Source organism: Vigna unguiculata, chromosome 7 (assembly GCF_037176805.1).
Source record: "Vigna unguiculata cultivar grain cowpea cultivar isolate G323 ecotype 2 chromosome 7, ASM3717680v1, whole genome shotgun sequence".
Classification (NCBI taxonomy): domain Eukaryota; kingdom Viridiplantae; phylum Streptophyta; class Magnoliopsida; order Fabales; family Fabaceae; genus Vigna; species Vigna unguiculata.
In genome coordinates, this window is record NC_140798.1 from 39810638 (window position 1) to 39828604 (window position 17967).

The following is a 17967-nucleotide window of genomic DNA, read 5'->3' on the forward strand; positions in this document are numbered from 1 at the left end:
TTTCTCTATAAATATTTTTAAAAAATAAAGTACGTTTTTATAGATTAAAATTATTCATTACAAAATACAAACCTAGAAAATAATATAAGATATCTTATTTAAATTAGTTTTTCATGCGTAAACTAATTTTATTTATGAATAATTATTTATCTTTTATAAATATCTATTGAAAAAGTTTTTCCGAAACACCTGGTTTGAACTAAATTTTCCTTCACAAAGTGCAAACGATGGATATTGTTCCCTTGATTAGTCAATTTACGTTTATTACAATTTAGAAGGCGTGGCATAATAAATTTCATGCCATATTTGGAATGAATAAACTTTTATTTCACCCTTGGTTAGTTCTTTGGTTCAATTTGAAAGTAATTAAGAATTGCATAAACTTTTTCGAAAAGTGACATTATTTTTTTTGCCTTTGGTATTGGTGACTAATGACTATCCAACCACTAAAACGTTCTAAATGTATGATTTTTTTTAGTGGGAATAGAACAACTTATTTAATTTAATTTTATTATGTATTTAATAGTTTAAAATATTTATGTATTATCTTTCAATTTTTTTTACCTATAATTGTCCTTGCATAATTTAATATACAAGTATTTTAAATTGAAAAAATAAAAAATATAAAGATCTAAAACTAAATACAAATTCAATATTTTAAATAAAATAACTTATTTAAATCCAAGAGACGTATATAACTTTTAATAAATAATTAGAGACACTAAAAAGTTTAATACAAATTTAATTATTTACAAAATGTAAAATTATAATTATATATTAATATATTTAATTTATCAGTTTGGAGTTTATCCACTACCCCCAAAAATACTTCCGGAAGTCAAAATATATGATTTTCGGAAGTCAAAATATATCACCAGAAGTCAACTTCCGGAAGTCAAAATATATCATCGGAAGTCGACTTTCGGAAGTCAAAAATTATTACCGAAAGTCGACTTCCGAAAATCAAAAAACATTACCGAAAGTCGACTTCCGAAAATCAAAAAACATTACGAAAGTCAACTTCCATAAGTAAAATTAAATTAATTTTAAACATTTTAATTTTTTTTAAAATTTATATTTTCTAACTTTTATTTTATTTTAAATTTTAAAAAACACGTATTAAAAATTATAAAACATATAAATTTTAAAAAAATTACTCTAAAAAATAAAAAAATAAAAAATAAAAAAAGAAAAATAAAAAATAAAAAATTGAAAAATAATTTAAAATAAAATAAAAAAACTTTAAAGTTAAAAAGAATGAAAATAAATATATATATATATATATATATATATATATATATAAACGGAAGTCGGACTTCCGTATATATATAAACGGAAGTGAAAATCCGTTTATATATATATCACGGAAGTCGACTTCCGTTTATATATATATATATATATATATTTATATTTTTTTTTTAATTTTAAAGTTATGTTATTTTAAAATGTTTAAAATTTTTTCAATTATATATTTTTTTATATTTTTAAATTTAAATTTATTTTTATATAATTTAATAAAAATAAAAAACAATTAAAAAATCATATTTAAAATAATATATATAAATATTATATAAATAATGACATTTAAAATTAATAAAAAACGTATATATATACATATATTTATTTTTGTATATATATTTTCTTTTTTATTTTTTTTAATTTAAAGTTTTATTATTTTAAAATGAATTTAAATATTAAATAAAATTAAATGAAGCAGAATTTTTTTTTTGTTTTTTTAATTTAAAGTTTAATATTATTTTAATTTTACTTATTTTTAAATTTATATTTATTTTTCATTATATTAAATAAAAATAAAATTATATATATAGATATTAATATTTTTATATTTTAAGAAATATGAAAACATAAAAAATAAATATAATAATAAAATGAAAAATCATTAAAAGCTAAAAAATATAAATTTTAAAAAGAATTAAAAATATTAAAAAAAAAAAATTTACCTTACGGAAGTCGGAGAATTTTTCTTTGACTTCCCGGAAGTCAAATATTTTTTGACTTCCGGAAGTCGACTTCCGAGAATTTTTTTTTATTTCCGGAAGTCGACTTCCGGTGATACATTTTAACTTTCGGAAGTATTTTTGACTTCCGAAAATCGACTTCCGGTGATATATTTTGACTTCCGAAAGTTATATATTTTGACTTCCGGAAGTCATATATTTTGACTTCCGGAAGTCGACATAATTTTGAGGGTGTGGTGTCTGCGAATTTTCTTAAATGGTCAAAGGATTTTTTGGGAATTTAAAAAAAGTTTGGAGGTGTAGAAGAAATTTTGGAGGTACAGGAAGAAATACCCTTTCAGAACGCAAAGGACAGGACAGTGTATGGTTTGCGTTAGTATGAACAACAAACGAGGATGTCTATGGTTTGGTTGGTTACATTTACAGCCATGTGGTCCTCTAAATGATGTGGTCACTCATGCATTCATCCCTTCATCGTTTTCGCTGCAATAAACGCTGACGCAACGTGCCATTAAACATTCACCACCTAGTCATTAATTGCACTTTGGTTGGATGTAGCATTTCGAAATAATTTTTCACTAAATATCTTAGTTTTTATGAAGATAAAAAATTGCTAATTTTATTGTGGTTTGTAAGACTAGTTATGGGTTTAAAATTTTCGTCTTTATTACTCGATGTGTATGTTTTGTTTATACTTTTAAGTTAACTTCTATTGCTTTTGTAAAGGCGTGTCAAACATAAAAAAAAAAACTAGCATCTCTATGTAATAAATTAAGCTTTTACAATCGTTGTGGACAATGGTTTTCACTTTCTTCTTCAGATTCAAACGTGGTAACTTGTTATACAATATCAAACAAGTAAAATTGTTAATGACTCTGGGCCACTCATGTTTTAATTGTCCAAGACTTTTGTGTAAAGAGATTCCCTCAATTGGTGTAGAGTTGCTTACTTAATGAGACAATAGCATCTATAAAGAAAGGAAGATAATTTAGTTATATTTAGTCAACTAGTGTTAAATTAGAAGTTGAAATGCACTCTTAGTTGGATAGATTGAGTGTAATTATTTGGAAAATATAGTAATATTTGAATTAGTTCTTACTAAATTGAATTTAGAGTTTTAGATAACCATTTTGAATTAAAGTGATTTATAATAATCGTTTAATGAAATTTTAGTGTTTTAGATGATTAAAAGTACAATACAATTCTTAAAATATAATTAGAATTAGAATACATAAAAAAAAAGTGAAAACTTTAAATTTTGGACAGGTATTGCTTGGTGATTGGTTTGTCTCAAAATAATTAGGAATTATTATAGGTACCATACAAAATCGCCAAAATGTTGTGATGGACGCTGAAATGATAATTTTATTAAATTAGTGTGAACTTGATGATGATATTTGTTATAATTATGGATAAAAGGAATTTATCCAAATAAGGACTATTGAGATAGGGAAATGATACTATATATTCAAGAAAAATTATATATGTACATACATAGAGACAAATTTATTGTTATTGTTTTTTGCTGTGCTTAATATGATATTATGACCCAAAGATCGTACAATAAATTATTATACAAACAAGATATCTTAATCTCACTTTATATCACATAGCTTAATGAGAATTTTAAACAAATTTGTCCATCAGCTGGTTGTTACAAACTAAGTGCAACGTTAAATATTATGGTATATATGAATATCATTATGATATGGATTTCCGTATAATTAAAGTTAATTATTCAACATATAAAAATTAATTAAAAGTACAATATATATATATATATATATATATATATATATATTTGTAAAGAAGTCGTTAATTCATCTCCATCATAATAATGTTTTAAGACGAGTTTGAATTATATTTTTGGATTATTTCAACGCACTATGCTACTATACATTATTCTAGATAAGCATATTTTTTGAGAAATTATATACTAATAATAGGACATCTTGACCTAGTTAATATTTTATCTTAATGATATTGTAAAATTACATCTTACAACATATCCTGAAATATGTTATTATATTTATAATAGTACATTTTTTTTTTTAATTTTACTTTTTTACACATTTTTAACATAAATAATTATGAAACCACACTTTTTTAATTTATCAGTTAAACTTAACAATTTTATTCTTTTAATTATATAAAGATAGGTACTACGTAAGACTGATGTAGTCTTTATTTCTGGCTACCGAAATACGAGAAACGTGAGAAACGAAAAACGACTATAAAATATGAAAAGTAAACAAAATTTTACTTTAAAATTTCTACAACAACTAAAAAAAATGCTCGTTATCAATTACATTAAAAAAATATTAATATTAACATAAATTAGATTTAAATAAAATACAATATAACATTTTTTTCTTTTAAACAAAAAATATTAGAATAAAAAACAAAATAGAATAATTTAAATTTTCATATTTAATGAAGTAAATTATTTCAACATTTGATAATTAATTTCATGACTTTTAAAAAAAAAAAAGATCAATTAACTTATGAATTAATTTTAGTATGCATATATTTCTTAAATTGATATACGAAAGACAGTATACATTATTTAACGAAATTAAATTTTAATTTGAATTACCTTTTAAAATTATTTTCATTTCATAAAATAATTACTTCATAATTAATCATTTTGCAATTCTTATCACACGCATCTTAATTAATATACTCTAATAATTTTATATTATGTAATCCACGGTCAATTCAATAATTTTATAAATTTTTATCCTTATATAATATTCCTTTTTAATATATATGTGAGACTTGACTCATACATAGAATTTTGACAATAATTAATTTCTTTTCATTTCATCAAATGGATAAAAACAAACTAGAATCTGTAATTTAATTTCCATTGATAACCCAAACAATCTAATTATTCATTTTTTCCCTTTTTCTTTCTCCAATCAAACTAAATCAATAGAAAATCTTATCTAAATATATAGAAAATTTATACTATAAATTTCATTATTTAATTCTCATATCATTCATTTTCTAACGTGACTTAACGAGAATTATTAATTCTTTAAAAAAATAATAATACATTAATTAATAACACATTAATAAACGTTAGAAAATAAAAAATAAAAATCAGTAAAATAGGAATCTAATATCAGAAAAGTTGAAGTGTAGGCAGTGGTTTCTGTTTGTGATTTGTTCTTTTTGACCAACCGCTTTGGGATTTGGCTACATAACATAACTTCAGAATCCACACTGGTAATTTCCGTTGTTGTCCTCTTCTCAACAACGCACTTTACCCACCAAACTCATTTTTCTTCTTCTTAACCATTTATGCATTGCAGAGTCCTGGCTTCACTCTCCTCAAACTTTAAGGAACCTCTTCAATTGTTTTTGCTCAGAAGATGGCACCCATCACCACCTACTTCCTCATGCTCATCTCCTCCGTCTTCTACGTCTTCTCCGACGCTCGTCTCGCCCTCGAACAGTTCACCGCTCAAGATCATCTTCTCTTCCCATACTCTTCACTGGGTTTCACCGTCAACCACCATGAATATCCAATCCTTCTCTGAATCATACTTCCTCTCTCTCTTCTCACTTTTTATTAGAGGTAGAAATGAGTGTGTTTGTAAGATCTTTTTATTCCACTCTTCTGGAGTTCAATCAAATGCTGTTTATTAGTTATTTCTGTTAATGCATTTCTACGTTATTTCAATGGATAAATTTATGTAATCTCATTTAGTTTTAAGAAATGTGAGTATGGTTTATCTGTAAGATATGATATGACTGGTTACCTCTGCTAGTTGGAAACTGAAAGTGTTGGAAGAAAAGCAATAATTTGCAGTCTTGATCTGGACCGTGACTGTGAAGTGGAATTCTATTGCTTCAAGACAAAGTAAGGGTTGGATATATTTTTTATTCTACAGATATGATGATTTTTTTTTTTTAAATTTTATTAATCTAAATATTTAAACAACTTTTGGCTATTAAAACGAATAAACTTTTATCAATACTATCTATAGTTTTAGGGATAATGTATAGAAGTAAAAAGTTATTTATACAGTGTGATAAGTGTTTCTAATTAAAGTACTACAAGATTTCTTTATTGAGGACGCGGTATAACTGTAATCAATATAACGAAAGTCGGGTAATTGTTATTGAACTTGATTCAAGTTTGTCTTAATGTAGATTATAGTTTTGAATTTCTTCGTAGTGACGAACAAACAGCCACCAGGTAATGGAGAAGACAATACATATTGTTTTTAGGAAAATTACCTCTTGACAAAAAAACTTTGACAAATTTAACAAAGTTTCTAAAAATAAAATTAAAACAGATTAAATTTTTATTTTTTAATTAAAATAAAATAATTAAATAATATTTTTTTACCTGAATAGTTAAATTTTCTAAAAAATTTTGTTAAAAACTTTGTTAGACTATCATAACTCTTGTTTTTAAGAAGAGGGTTCCCACTTAAAACGATAACATTAGACGTGTGACGTCACTCTTTTCATGAATGTTGTAGACATTTCTTTTTATCATATTATAACGACTCGGACAAACAATTTTATTCAATGTTTAATTAAAAAAAAAAAACACGAATTTATCAGCACCCAAAGCTTGTTTTTTTTTATCATATTATAAGCATGAATTATTTATAGAAGAAAAACAGTAATAATCTCTTCCAACTTTTTGCGTGTTATTATTTCTTTTGATTTCAATTTTCATAAAATTTTTTGATATAATTTCTTTCACTAATTGTACAGTTAGAAGCATATGATATTTTGATAACTCAATAATTTATACATCCATTTGATATTATTTTTTCATAATTACAAAATCTTATTATTTTCAAAAAAAATATATGTAAGTATCAAAAATAGTATTTTTGTCCTACAAGTTTTTTTAATATATTTATGTATGTATATGTATATCTTATCCCTTCTGTTAACAGTTTTCAGATTGATTATTGTATTATAAGATTTGAAAGATTAGATGTAATTTTATTTCAGATTGAGATAGGTAGGTAACACTAGTATAAAATAAACTTTTTATACCTACATTATTATACCTGTTCAAATTCATCAAGTAAGGCAGACGACAATTTTGTAAATAATGTGAGATCTTTTATGTCTATTATACTTTCAACCGGTATAAAAATTAATACGGTGACATTTTTGTAATATTAAAAACGACTTTTTATACCAGTTATATTTAGAATTGGTATAAATTTCGTGTGTATATATATATATATATATATCTATATATATATAAAAATTTTTAAAAGAGATATTATAGTTGTTAGACCTCGTAACCGGCATAGTATGTCTCCATTTCCCATTTCTTTCGTTCATTCCCTTTCCTTAACACTGTTTTTCGTTTCCAAAACATAGTTCATTCATTTCTTTGTCGCTCCCGCTTCCCAGCTTCCCAACAGTGTTAAGGAAAGGGAATGAACGAAAGAAATGGGAAATGGAGACATACTATGCCGGTTACGAGGTCTAACAACTATAATATCTTTTAAAAATTAATATATATATATATATATATACACGAAATTTATACTAATTCTAAATATAACTGGTATAAAAAGTCGTTTTTAATATTACAAAAATGTCACCGTATTAATTTTTATACCGGTTGAAAGTATAATAGGCATAAAAGATCTCACATTATTTACAAAATTGTCGTCTGCCTTACCTGGTGAATTTGAACAGGTATAATAATGTAGGTATAAAAAGCTTATTTTACACTAGTGACTACATAAAGATTTATGATAAGATGAAAAATATATTGGATACAAATGAGTTTCATACAAACCAAATAATTAGAAGAAATAAAAAATAGAAAGTATATTATATATATATATATATATATATATATATATATAGTTACTTAATTAATTGTCAAGATTTTAATAATTTAAACGGGAATTGAGATATGGCGGGGACATGTATTATGGCGGGGATATGTACATCCTCATACTCAATCGAAAAAGTCGGAGATTCTCCATACACATACCCATACCCAGTCAATGAGGGGATTTTCCGTCAAAACGGAGACAGATTCGAGCAATACCCACGCGACCGGATTTATTTGCCATCTCTAGCTATGTACAATATCTGTCTATCTGTCCAATTAAAGTTAACTAAATCATTCCGATTATTACAAAAAGTGGTAGAAAGTTTTGAGATATAGAAAATCCATTTTATGGTAATAAAAATATGTGGAGTTGGGTATTTTTTAAAAAATTAAAAAATAGAAGAAAATATATTTCTTATTGAGCTGTCTTTGTTTGTCGTGCTATTTCTGCAAAAGACACACCTTCAGATAAACATCAAATCTATTTTCTTCGTTAATAATTACGATAGAGATAACACGAAAATTTATCCATGACTCGTTTTCTTTTGGATGATGCAAACTCTGTATCCATGACTTGTCTTCTATAATATGATAGTGGATTAAATATGTTTTTATCCCTTAACTTGTAGTTAATTTTAGAATTAGTCCATTTTGAAACTTTGGATCATTTTTGTCCTTCATCTTTTGAAATATGTGAATTTAGTCATTTTAATCAAATTTTGTTAAGTTTATTTGTCATTTCAAGCGCATTTCATAATAGTATTTGACTAAACATTAGAGTAAAAATGTGTCAAACAATATAAATAACTCAAATATAATCCTGAGATACCTACGAAACATCAAATAAACTTATTTGTTAAATGTGTACCACTTATTTGTCTATCTGTTTTGACCTTCATACATTCAATGCAAGCAATACGATTTTTGTGACTTGATATCAAATTCGAGTTACATAAGAAGTACATCCAATTGGATAACAAACAAAAGACTGATTAGTAAGTTTAAAAAATTGTACAAAAAGTAATATGCAGTTCTCCACTCATTTGTTCATTATTCTCACATGCGTTGTAGATATGATTTGACCTATTTTTTTCTTCAAGCCACCTTACGCCATCAATAAGGGTTAATTTGTATAACTTATAATCAAATTCATGGTACATAAGAAGTACATCTCATTGGATGACAAAAAATGATTGATTAGTAAATTTTAAAAAATTGTACGAGAAGCTCCCCAGTTATTTACTTATTGTGCCTCACTTATTGACCTATCTGATTTGGCTGATTTTTTTCCAAGTTAGTCATTCAGTGTAAGCAATAATGATTGATTTTTTTATTTTTGTAACTTGTAATCAAATTTGTGGTACATAAGAAGTGCATCCCTTTGGATGATAAATTTTAAAAAATTGTACGAAAACTAATACGCAGCTTCCCACTTATTTGTTCACTGTGCCCCACTTATTTGCCTATCTGTTTTGAATTTTTTTTTCAAGTCAGTCATTCAATGCAAGCAATAAGGGTTGAGTTTTGTGACTTGATGTCAAATTTGTGGTACATAAGAAGTACATCCCATTGAATAACAAATCAAAGATTGATTAGTAAGTAAAAAAAAAATTGTACAAAAAGTAACATGCAGTTCCCCACTCATTTGTTCACTATTCTCCACTTATGTTGCAGATATGATTTGACTTTTTTTTTTTAAGTCAGCCACCTAGTTCAAGCAATAAGGGTTGATTTGTGTAATTTATAATCAAATTTGTGGTACATAAGAACTTCATCCAATTGGATATCAAACAAAATATTGATTAATAAGTTTTAAAAAATTGTAACGAAAAGTAATATGCAACTTTCCACTTATTTGTTCATTGTCCCCCCACTTATTTGCCTATCTGGTTTGACCTTCATACATTTAATGCAAGCAATACGATTTTTGTGACTTGATATCCAATTCGTGGTACATGAGAAGTACATCACATTGGATAACAAACAAAAGATTAATTAGTAAGTTTAAAAAATTGTACAAAAAGTAATATGTAGTTTCTCACTCATTTGTTCCCTGTTCCCACTTATGTTGCAGTTATGATTTGACCTATTTTTTTCTTCAAGCCAGCCACCTTGTGCAACAATAAGGGTTGATTGTTGTGACTTGTAATAAAATTTGTGTTTGGATGATAAAAAAAAGGATTAACTAGTAAATTTTAAAATATTGTACGAAAAGTAATATACAGCTCCCCATTTGTTTATTGTGCCGCACTTATTTGCCTGCAAGGGTTGATTTTTGTGACTTGTAAGTTTTAATCAAATTTGTGGTACATAAGAGATACATTCCTTTGAATGATAAAAAAAAGATTGATTAGTAAATTTTAAAAAATTATACCAAAAGAAATACGCAGATCTCTACTTATTTGTTCATTGTGTCTCACTTATTTGCTTATCTGGTTTAGCCTATTGTTTTCAAGTCAGTCATTCAATGCAAGCAATAAGAGTTAATTTTTGTGACTTGCAATCAAATTTTTGGTATATAAGAAGTACATCCCTTCGGATGATAAAAAAAATTGATCAATAAATTTTAAAAAATTGTACCAAAAGTAATACGTAGATCCGCAGTTATTTGTTCATTCTGCCCCACTTATTTATCTATCTAGTTTGATCTATTTTTTTTTCAAGTCAATCATTGGATGCAAACAATAAAAGTTGATTTTTTTGACTTGTTATCAAATTCATGGTACATAAGAAGTACATCCAATTGGATAACAAACAAAATATTTATTAGTAAGTTTAAAAAAATTGTACAAAAAGTAATATGCACTTTCCCACTTATTTGTTCATTATTTCCCATGTTGCAGATATGATTTGACCTATTTGTTTCTTCAAATCCCCTGTGCAAGCAATCAGGGTTGATTTGTGTGACTTATAATAAAATTTGTGGTACATAAGAAGTATATCTCATTGAATGAAAAAAATATAAGTAATACGCAGATCCTACTAATTTCAAGTCAATCATTCAATACAAACAATAAGCGTTATTGTTGTAACTTATAATTAAATTTGTGGTAAATAAGAAGTACATCATGTTGGATGATAACAAAAAAAAGATTGATTAAAATTTCACGAAAAGTAATACGCAGCTTTTCACTCACTTCATTGTCCTCGGTTATTTGTTTATTGTCTATCTGGTTTGGCCAATTTTTTTAATATGAATTAAAAAATAAATAAAAAACTGTATTTCATTTATTGCTATGCTTTCTAAATATTCTACCCTGTCCATTTACCGTCTATGGTTTTCACATTTTAAAAGTTTATCAGAATTTTAGGATTTCACACGACCATAAAATCTTCTCCTTCAAAAACTAACACTGCATAAATTTATAGGCAATAGAGAGACGTAGTTAGTGAGGCTGTATGTACAGGTCCCATAACGTGCAGGATATTAAAAAGAATAATGTTAATAAATGTTTAGATCAGATCGTCAAACTTTCGAGCTGGGTTGCGTCAGCTTGTGGCCCAAGTGGGGACACCAGACTGAGGGAACATATCTGAAGCCCATTGGGCTGGGCTGGGCTTTGCTTGCAAAATGTTGGCCTGTCCAATCTAAGTTGAGAGTTGATCCATGTGAGTTTGGCGTAGGCCGAGGGTTCCAGTAGAGGGAGAACGGGCTGCTGCGACCTTGGCCCACTATAGCCCAGTTAGCAACAGCTTGGATCCTCTCTCTTTATTTCATAAAATAAGTATAAAGTGGATAGCCTTTTTTACATTTGCCAACTACTTTCCTCATCCCTAATTAACTACAATCGCTGTACTTCAACCTCCACCTCTCACGTCACTTTAATGTCCTCCTCTATGCTTATACTTCTGTTACTGCTCTCTTTCACACCTAAGTCACCACTACTCATAAATATACCCTAAAAACTTAAATCTATACAAATATAAATATATATCACTTGGAATCAAAATTATAAGAATATTGCTTCAGAGATCTAACTATATACATTTGGTGATCGAGTAAATGTAATTGATAAATTGATATACAGAAACCTTTATACAATAAAAAATTTATTGTTAAAAATGTTTAATAAAAGTAACATGTTAATTTTTATTCCATTAAAATGTAGAATAAATAATTATTTATAATAAGTGTAGTAATAAATATGGTAGGATAAATAGGGGTAAGAATAGCACAAGGATGGCATTGTCATTGGCTGGTGTATAAGTGTAAGAAACCAGTATCTAACTCTGCTCCATTCTACACTCTAGGGGAGCACACACTGCGCATTTTAGCCAGAATGGTGCACCCAATAGCGGAGGCAAACGAGCACAGCCCCTTCGGTCAGCTAACCCCAGACGAGTTCTACGCGCGCCACTCAGTGAGTCACGCTTCCGAGTTCATCACCAATCCTAGGGGTCTCAAGCTCTTCACTCAGTGGTGGACCCCGCTCCCTCCCACCACCATAGTCGGAACCCTCGCCGTCGTGCACGGATTCACCGGCGAGTCCAGCTGGCTCCTTCAGCTCACCGCCGTCTACTTCGCAAAGGCCGGCTTCGCAACCTGCGCAATCGACCACCAGGGCCACGGTTTCTCCGATGGCCTTATCGCTCACATTCCCGACATTAACCCCGTCGTCGACGACTGCATCTCCTTCTTCGAGAGCTTCCGTTCTCGCTTCGATCCCTCACTCCCTTCGTTCCTCTACTCCGAATCCCTCGGCGGCGCAATCGCGCTTTTAATCACGCTCCGCCGCCCCGAAATGTCGTGGAACGGGGTTATCCTCAACGGCGCCATGTGCGGGATCAGCGCCAAATTCAAGCCGCCGTGGCCGCTCGAGCACTTCCTCTCCCTCGCCGCCGCGGTGATCCCAACGTGGCGCGTGGTCCCCACCCGCGGCTCCATCCCTGATGTCTCGTTCAAGGTGGAGTGGAAGCGGAAGCTCGCGCTTGCTAGTCCGCGGAGGACGGTGGCGCGTCCGCGCGCTGCCACGGCACAGGAGCTCATGCGGATCTGCCGGGAGCTGCAGGGGAGGTACGAGGAGGTGGAGGTGCCCCTACTGGTGGCGCATGGCGGCGAAGATGTAGTGTGCGACCCCGCGTGCGTGGAGGAGTTGTACGCACGTGCTGCGAGTAAGGATAAGACGCTGAAGATATATCCGCGAATGTGGCACCAGATGGTTGGGGAACCTGAAGAGAACGTGGAACTAGTTTTTGGGGATATGCTAGAGTGGCTTCGAACACGCGTCCAACGCGCCACCGGTTCCGCTGCTTAATTGCAAATGGTATAGTAATTTGTTTTATTATATCATACATTATTATATAATAATATAATATAAGGTTAGTTGGTGTTTAATGTTCAGATATGTATGGCTTTCACCTCATCATTAACTAGTTATATTTTTAGTTAAATTTCGAAATATAATTTTTCTACCAAAATAGAAATAGAGCAGATTTCATTACGAATTAATTTAAAATTATTTATGAATTTTAATCCTTTACTTAAAAATTTTATCATATGAATTTTAATACTTTATTTAAAAATCATTGGAGGGATGAGTTAATCAAATTTAATTTATAATGAATCAAATAACTTTATTTAATTTACGTTTTAGTTTTAAATAAATAACATAAATATACTTACCACGGACCAATAGATCTCAGAAATTAAATTAAATATGATCGACAATCCTTAAGTTGTTTAAATGAGAAAAATATATTCTGAATACGGTTATATAAGAAATAAATTGTAGCAATGCATAAATGTATCAACCTCAATGTTATGGGATATCCGACATTACATATCACAAAAAACATGACTCACCGAATTTCATTCTTTTATTTCTTCTCTAACACTAAATTCTAACAAAAGAAACTATCGTGTTTACGATAAAAACTTGAACGAAATAGAATTTATTTCTTTTTTTGATGTGATCGACTATGGAATTAAAAAAAAAAACAAACTATTAAGATGCTTAACTTTTGATAACTTTAAAAAAATCCATTTAAGTTTCTTGGTTAAGATCTTTAGCAAGACTAGTATTTTTAAGTTCGAAGAATTTTATTATTCTATCAAGATTTTAACTATTTAATTATACTTACAAACTTATCATAATATTTTTTAAAAACTTTCAATTTTTTTTTCTTAAACTTTTCAAAAGTAATTGTTATTAGATTGTATCCACACACTTTATTTCTAAACAAACGAAATATAAGCACATATGAGTAAATCCGATTATATTTAGCATTCATACAATATTGTATAATATGTTTTCATATAAGATTTTAAAAATATTTTAAACTATAAATAATAGTCACTAATTTCACATCGTAATGACAACCTTTCACGAGTCAGTGAAAAAATTAATTTTGCTACTTTTTCTTTCTACAAAAGTTGTTATCAATTATAGTAAAAAATCAGCTAAATTGAAGAACGATTTGATTTAAAGGTTTTGAAAATAGAAAAAAAGTATTCTATTTTAACAAATCTATAATTCTAAACATAAATTAACGTAAATACGCAATCTTTAACGTGTGCATTTGATATTGATACCGGAGATTTGTTGCAACTTCGAAAACAATAAAAGAACACGCGATAAAAATAAAAAAAATAAAAAAAAAAATATAGATTAATTGTTAATAAAATTTAAGTTGCTGATAATGATATTTGTAAGTATTTTCCCATTTACAAGATTAATAAAAAATATTTAATTTTCAAATAAATATAAAAGAAACGTTAATAATAAATATAAAATGTGTGTTATAATTCTACTATACTCCTTATGAATACTTGAATAACTTACTGTGCTCAAACTTTTAATTCTTATGACCAATGGATTCATCTTTTAAGTGCAATCTTCACCTCTGATAAGAAATAAGTAAAATGTTGGATTTGTATTAACAAGGATATGTTGAAAATTTAAAATAGGAAACTAATTTGTGACCAGTCAGCATTCAAATTTTGTTCTATTAACATACTACTATTATACATTATTCCTTGTTTATTGGAGCAAATTTATAATAGAAATTTAATTTTTTTCATTATTTTTTCCTGTATAAATTATTTTCCCACTGGTCACTATTCTGTTATTCTAGGCATGAATATTTACATTTTATAAACGTGTTATAATAAAAATAAAGGACCTATTTTTTTTTAAATATGTTTTGTATTTTAACCACACAAAAAATACATAAATATAACTGGTGTATAGAATGAGAATCATCTTAGAACTATAATAAAATTTTGTTAGTTTCCTTCTTTTGATGGTATGGAGTTTGGGTAGCAATAGAAAAAAAATGGTATTTTCATTCTTTGGAGATGAAAATTTTAAAAAGATTAAAATTAGTAGTTGACAGCTGTTTCCAAATTGCACTCAAGGCCCAGTATAGAAGATTCAATCTTTGGGCTGGACATTTTTTTACGAATGTAAAGTATAGCTTGCAGATAGTAACTACAGAGGTGCATGAAGCAAAAGCCTCCATATAAACTCAACAAGGCCCAGCTATTGGCCACCTTAGGTCACTATTTAAACTCTAAACCAAATGCTCCGAAATAGTGATATAGGGGTCCTAATAGTAATACCCAGTTCAACCTGATAGCAATGAGGAACCCATGACACAATTAGATACGAGGTTTGTTGGGCGCTTCTCCTGCACTTTCAAGACTTCTTCTATACCTCCAAAATTTACTATTATACCCTTCATTAATATACAGGTGAAAGTGGGTAACGACGCAGTAAACGAAATTTACTGCGTTGCCAACTTCTCTGCACCCCCAAAATAATTTCATACTATTTCTTCTTCCGTTTCTTCTCCGTCTCATTACTCATTACTCATTACTGTGCCTTCATTTAAATTTTTCTCCATTTCATTCTGGTGTGGTCCCTGAGCTTTCAGCTTCTGTCCAGGTTAGCCTTAATATTAGCTTAACTTTTTTTTTCTGTTTATGATGTGAAACGGAATTCGTATTCCGTTTCAAAATGTATGAAACAGCTTCCACATTCTGTTTCAAAAAAACAACACAGAATCTTTATGAAAGACATTCTGGCATCCGTTTCACACCAATTTGAAACAGAATACGTAATCCGGTTCGGGAAAAAATTGAAAATATTTGGGAAACGGAATACGAATTTCGTTTCATAAAATTGTGAAACGGATTCTGTAATCCGTTCCAAAAAAAATCGAAATTTTTTTTCTTGAAACGGATTATAGAATCCGTTTCACAATTTTATGAAACGGAATTCGTATTCCGTTTCCCAAATATTTTCAATTTTTTCGCGAAACAGCTTATGTAATCCGTTTCGTAAAGATGTGAAACGAAATTTGAAATCCGTCTCACCAAAAAACAAAATCTCAAATTTATCGTAATGATTCATACAAGACCAAGCAAGTTATCTCGTGGTTTACATGAATTAATGTCGGACTAAGAAAGGAAACAATATGACAAGTACCACACATGTTTCCCCACTAAACAGTTATGTCATAGCATAAGAAAACATCAAACAAGGGTCAGCACTTCATGAACAATTGTAGATAGTAACACAAAAAAATAATGCTAACAAAGGATGAAATACTAATATAGAGAATGAATACTTGCACAGGCATCAAGGTGAGGATTATAAGTAAATGGACAATTTTGTTGCATTTTACATGGTAGAGATGTAGGTCACAGGAAAAATATGCTCGTAAACTACAACTGATAAATACAAGGGATACTTACATATTTGTCAAATTGAGGATTATAAAAAAAGAGGTTCCTTGGTTCATCTGTTGGATTCAACAGCAAAGAGGTTCTTTTGTTCATCTGTTGGATTCAACAGCCATCTACAGAACATCCATGCTGCACCAATAACCGATAGAAGAGACAATAAGGCCAAGCATCCAAAATGAGAAGGATCATTTGCAATTATTGCAACACCAAGCATTATGGACTTCGCCAAACTAGCAACAACAATCTCTGTCGTTCCAATGAGATTTGCTTTGGATGATGGGATTCATGTCTGGAGAATCTGTGCCCCTACAACATCATATGACATGTGCCCTAACCGCGATAAAATCTGAACAGACAGAAGCACAACAGTTTATGTTAACAAAATTCAGTTTGAACAAACTTGACAAAAGTTAATTTTACATTAAAAATACAGTTTGAAATTTTCCTACTTCTGCTGTTATAACAGAATTCCAATGACCTGTTGCAACTTTTTTCAAAACTGATATCTTGTACTCATCTTATATTAGTGAAGGTTCAGACACTTCATACTTTTGTGACTTACAATCAGAAATAAGAAAGTAATAAGAGGACTCTGATGAGAAATTGATCCACTCAAGTATACAACAACAGCCATGCTGAGAAGTAAAGCTTGAAATACCAGCCCAACTGCCCCAGCCTGGTACAGGGAAACAATAATTATCTTAATAAAAAAGAGTGCTCAAACATTCCCATGTGCAAGAGTAAAATTAAAACTACTAAAGATAGAGAACAAACCTTTAAAATGCCAAATTGCTCGACCAGAGTTGAAGACACAAATGTTGCAGCAACACCCATGACAGCACACATTCCACTGAACCCTCCTATGATAGATGGATGTAAGCCTGCATAAATATTGGGAAAAACCAAAAAAAACACCGAAACGGATTCCAGGTTCCGTTTCAACCGTCTAGGAGACGACTTCCACAATTCGTTTCAGTTAAAATAAAAAAAAGGAAACGGATTGTGTGTTCCGTTTCAGCTTTTTGCGAAACAAATTTCACAATCTGTTTCGTTAAAAAAAAACGGAGTGTGTATTCCGTTTCACGCATGTTTGAAACGGATTTGGAAAACCGTTTCTTATTGCTTTATTGGGGTGCGTTTTGGGGGTGCAGAGGGTGAGGGTGTATGGTTTTGGGATGCAGAGGTGCGATGAAAAAGAGAGAGTTAGTAACTCTTAATTTTTACCATGGACAAACATGGAAATAAATTTGGTTTTGGGGGTACAAGAGAGATTATTGGAGGTGTAGGGAGAAGCCACCGGTTTGTTTCTTTAAATTATGCCATCAAAGACAGTTTCTTACTGTTTCCCCTTTTTTTTTCTTTTTTCACCCTCATAGGTGTAGTAAAATGACAATTTTATCCTCTATTCTCCTATGTCTCACCCTGTACCTGGCGGCGCACCTCTTCATCTCCATTGCCACAGCTAG

General features: G+C 29.5%; 2 protein-coding genes across 2 annotated transcripts; one reads left to right on the top strand and one right to left on the bottom strand.

Annotated features, from left to right (window-relative positions):
* The first annotated feature begins 11977 nt into the window (after positions 1–11977).
* Positions 11978–13153, top strand: LOC114190089 (caffeoylshikimate esterase-like). The gene has a single exon (XM_028078852.2). It carries the CDS (start codon positions 12093–12095, stop codon positions 13065–13067), a length of 975 nt encoding a protein of 324 aa, XP_027934653.1. The 5' UTR covers positions 11978–12092; the 3' UTR covers positions 13068–13153.
* A 3230-nt stretch (positions 13154–16383) lies between these two features.
* Positions 16384–17383, bottom strand: LOC146884868 (solute carrier family 40 member 3, chloroplastic-like). Its single transcript, XM_085675391.1, has 3 exons — positions 17276–17383; positions 17064–17177; positions 16384–16847 (listed from the first exon to the last, which is right to left on the bottom strand). The coding sequence occupies exons 1-3, from the start codon at positions 17345–17347 to the stop codon at positions 16785–16787; spliced, it is 249 nt and encodes an 82-aa protein (XP_085531517.1). The 5' UTR covers positions 17348–17383; the 3' UTR covers positions 16384–16784.
* Positions 17384–17967: the final 584 nt, after the last annotated feature.

What these genes read in the sequence shown, in the direction of transcription:
- LOC146884868 (XM_085675391.1), bottom strand. Translation starts at nt 17,347, where the DNA reads ATGTGTGCTGTCATGGGTGTTGCTGCAACATTTGTGTCTTCAACTCTG. An exon ending in AGCAATTTGGCATTTTAAAG is followed by an intron (nt 17,178 to 17,275) that starts GTTTGTTCTCTA and finishes TCCCTGTACCAG; the next exon opens with GCTGGGGCAGTTGGGCTGGT. An exon ending in TTACTTTCTTATTTCTGATT is followed by an intron (nt 16,848 to 17,063) that starts GTAAGTCACAAA and finishes CTGTCTGTTCAG; the next exon opens with ATTTTATCGCGGTTAGGGCA.
- LOC114190089 (XM_028078852.2), top strand. Translation starts at nt 12,093, where the DNA reads ATGGTGCACCCAATAGCGGAGGCAAACGAGCACAGCCCCTTCGGTCAG.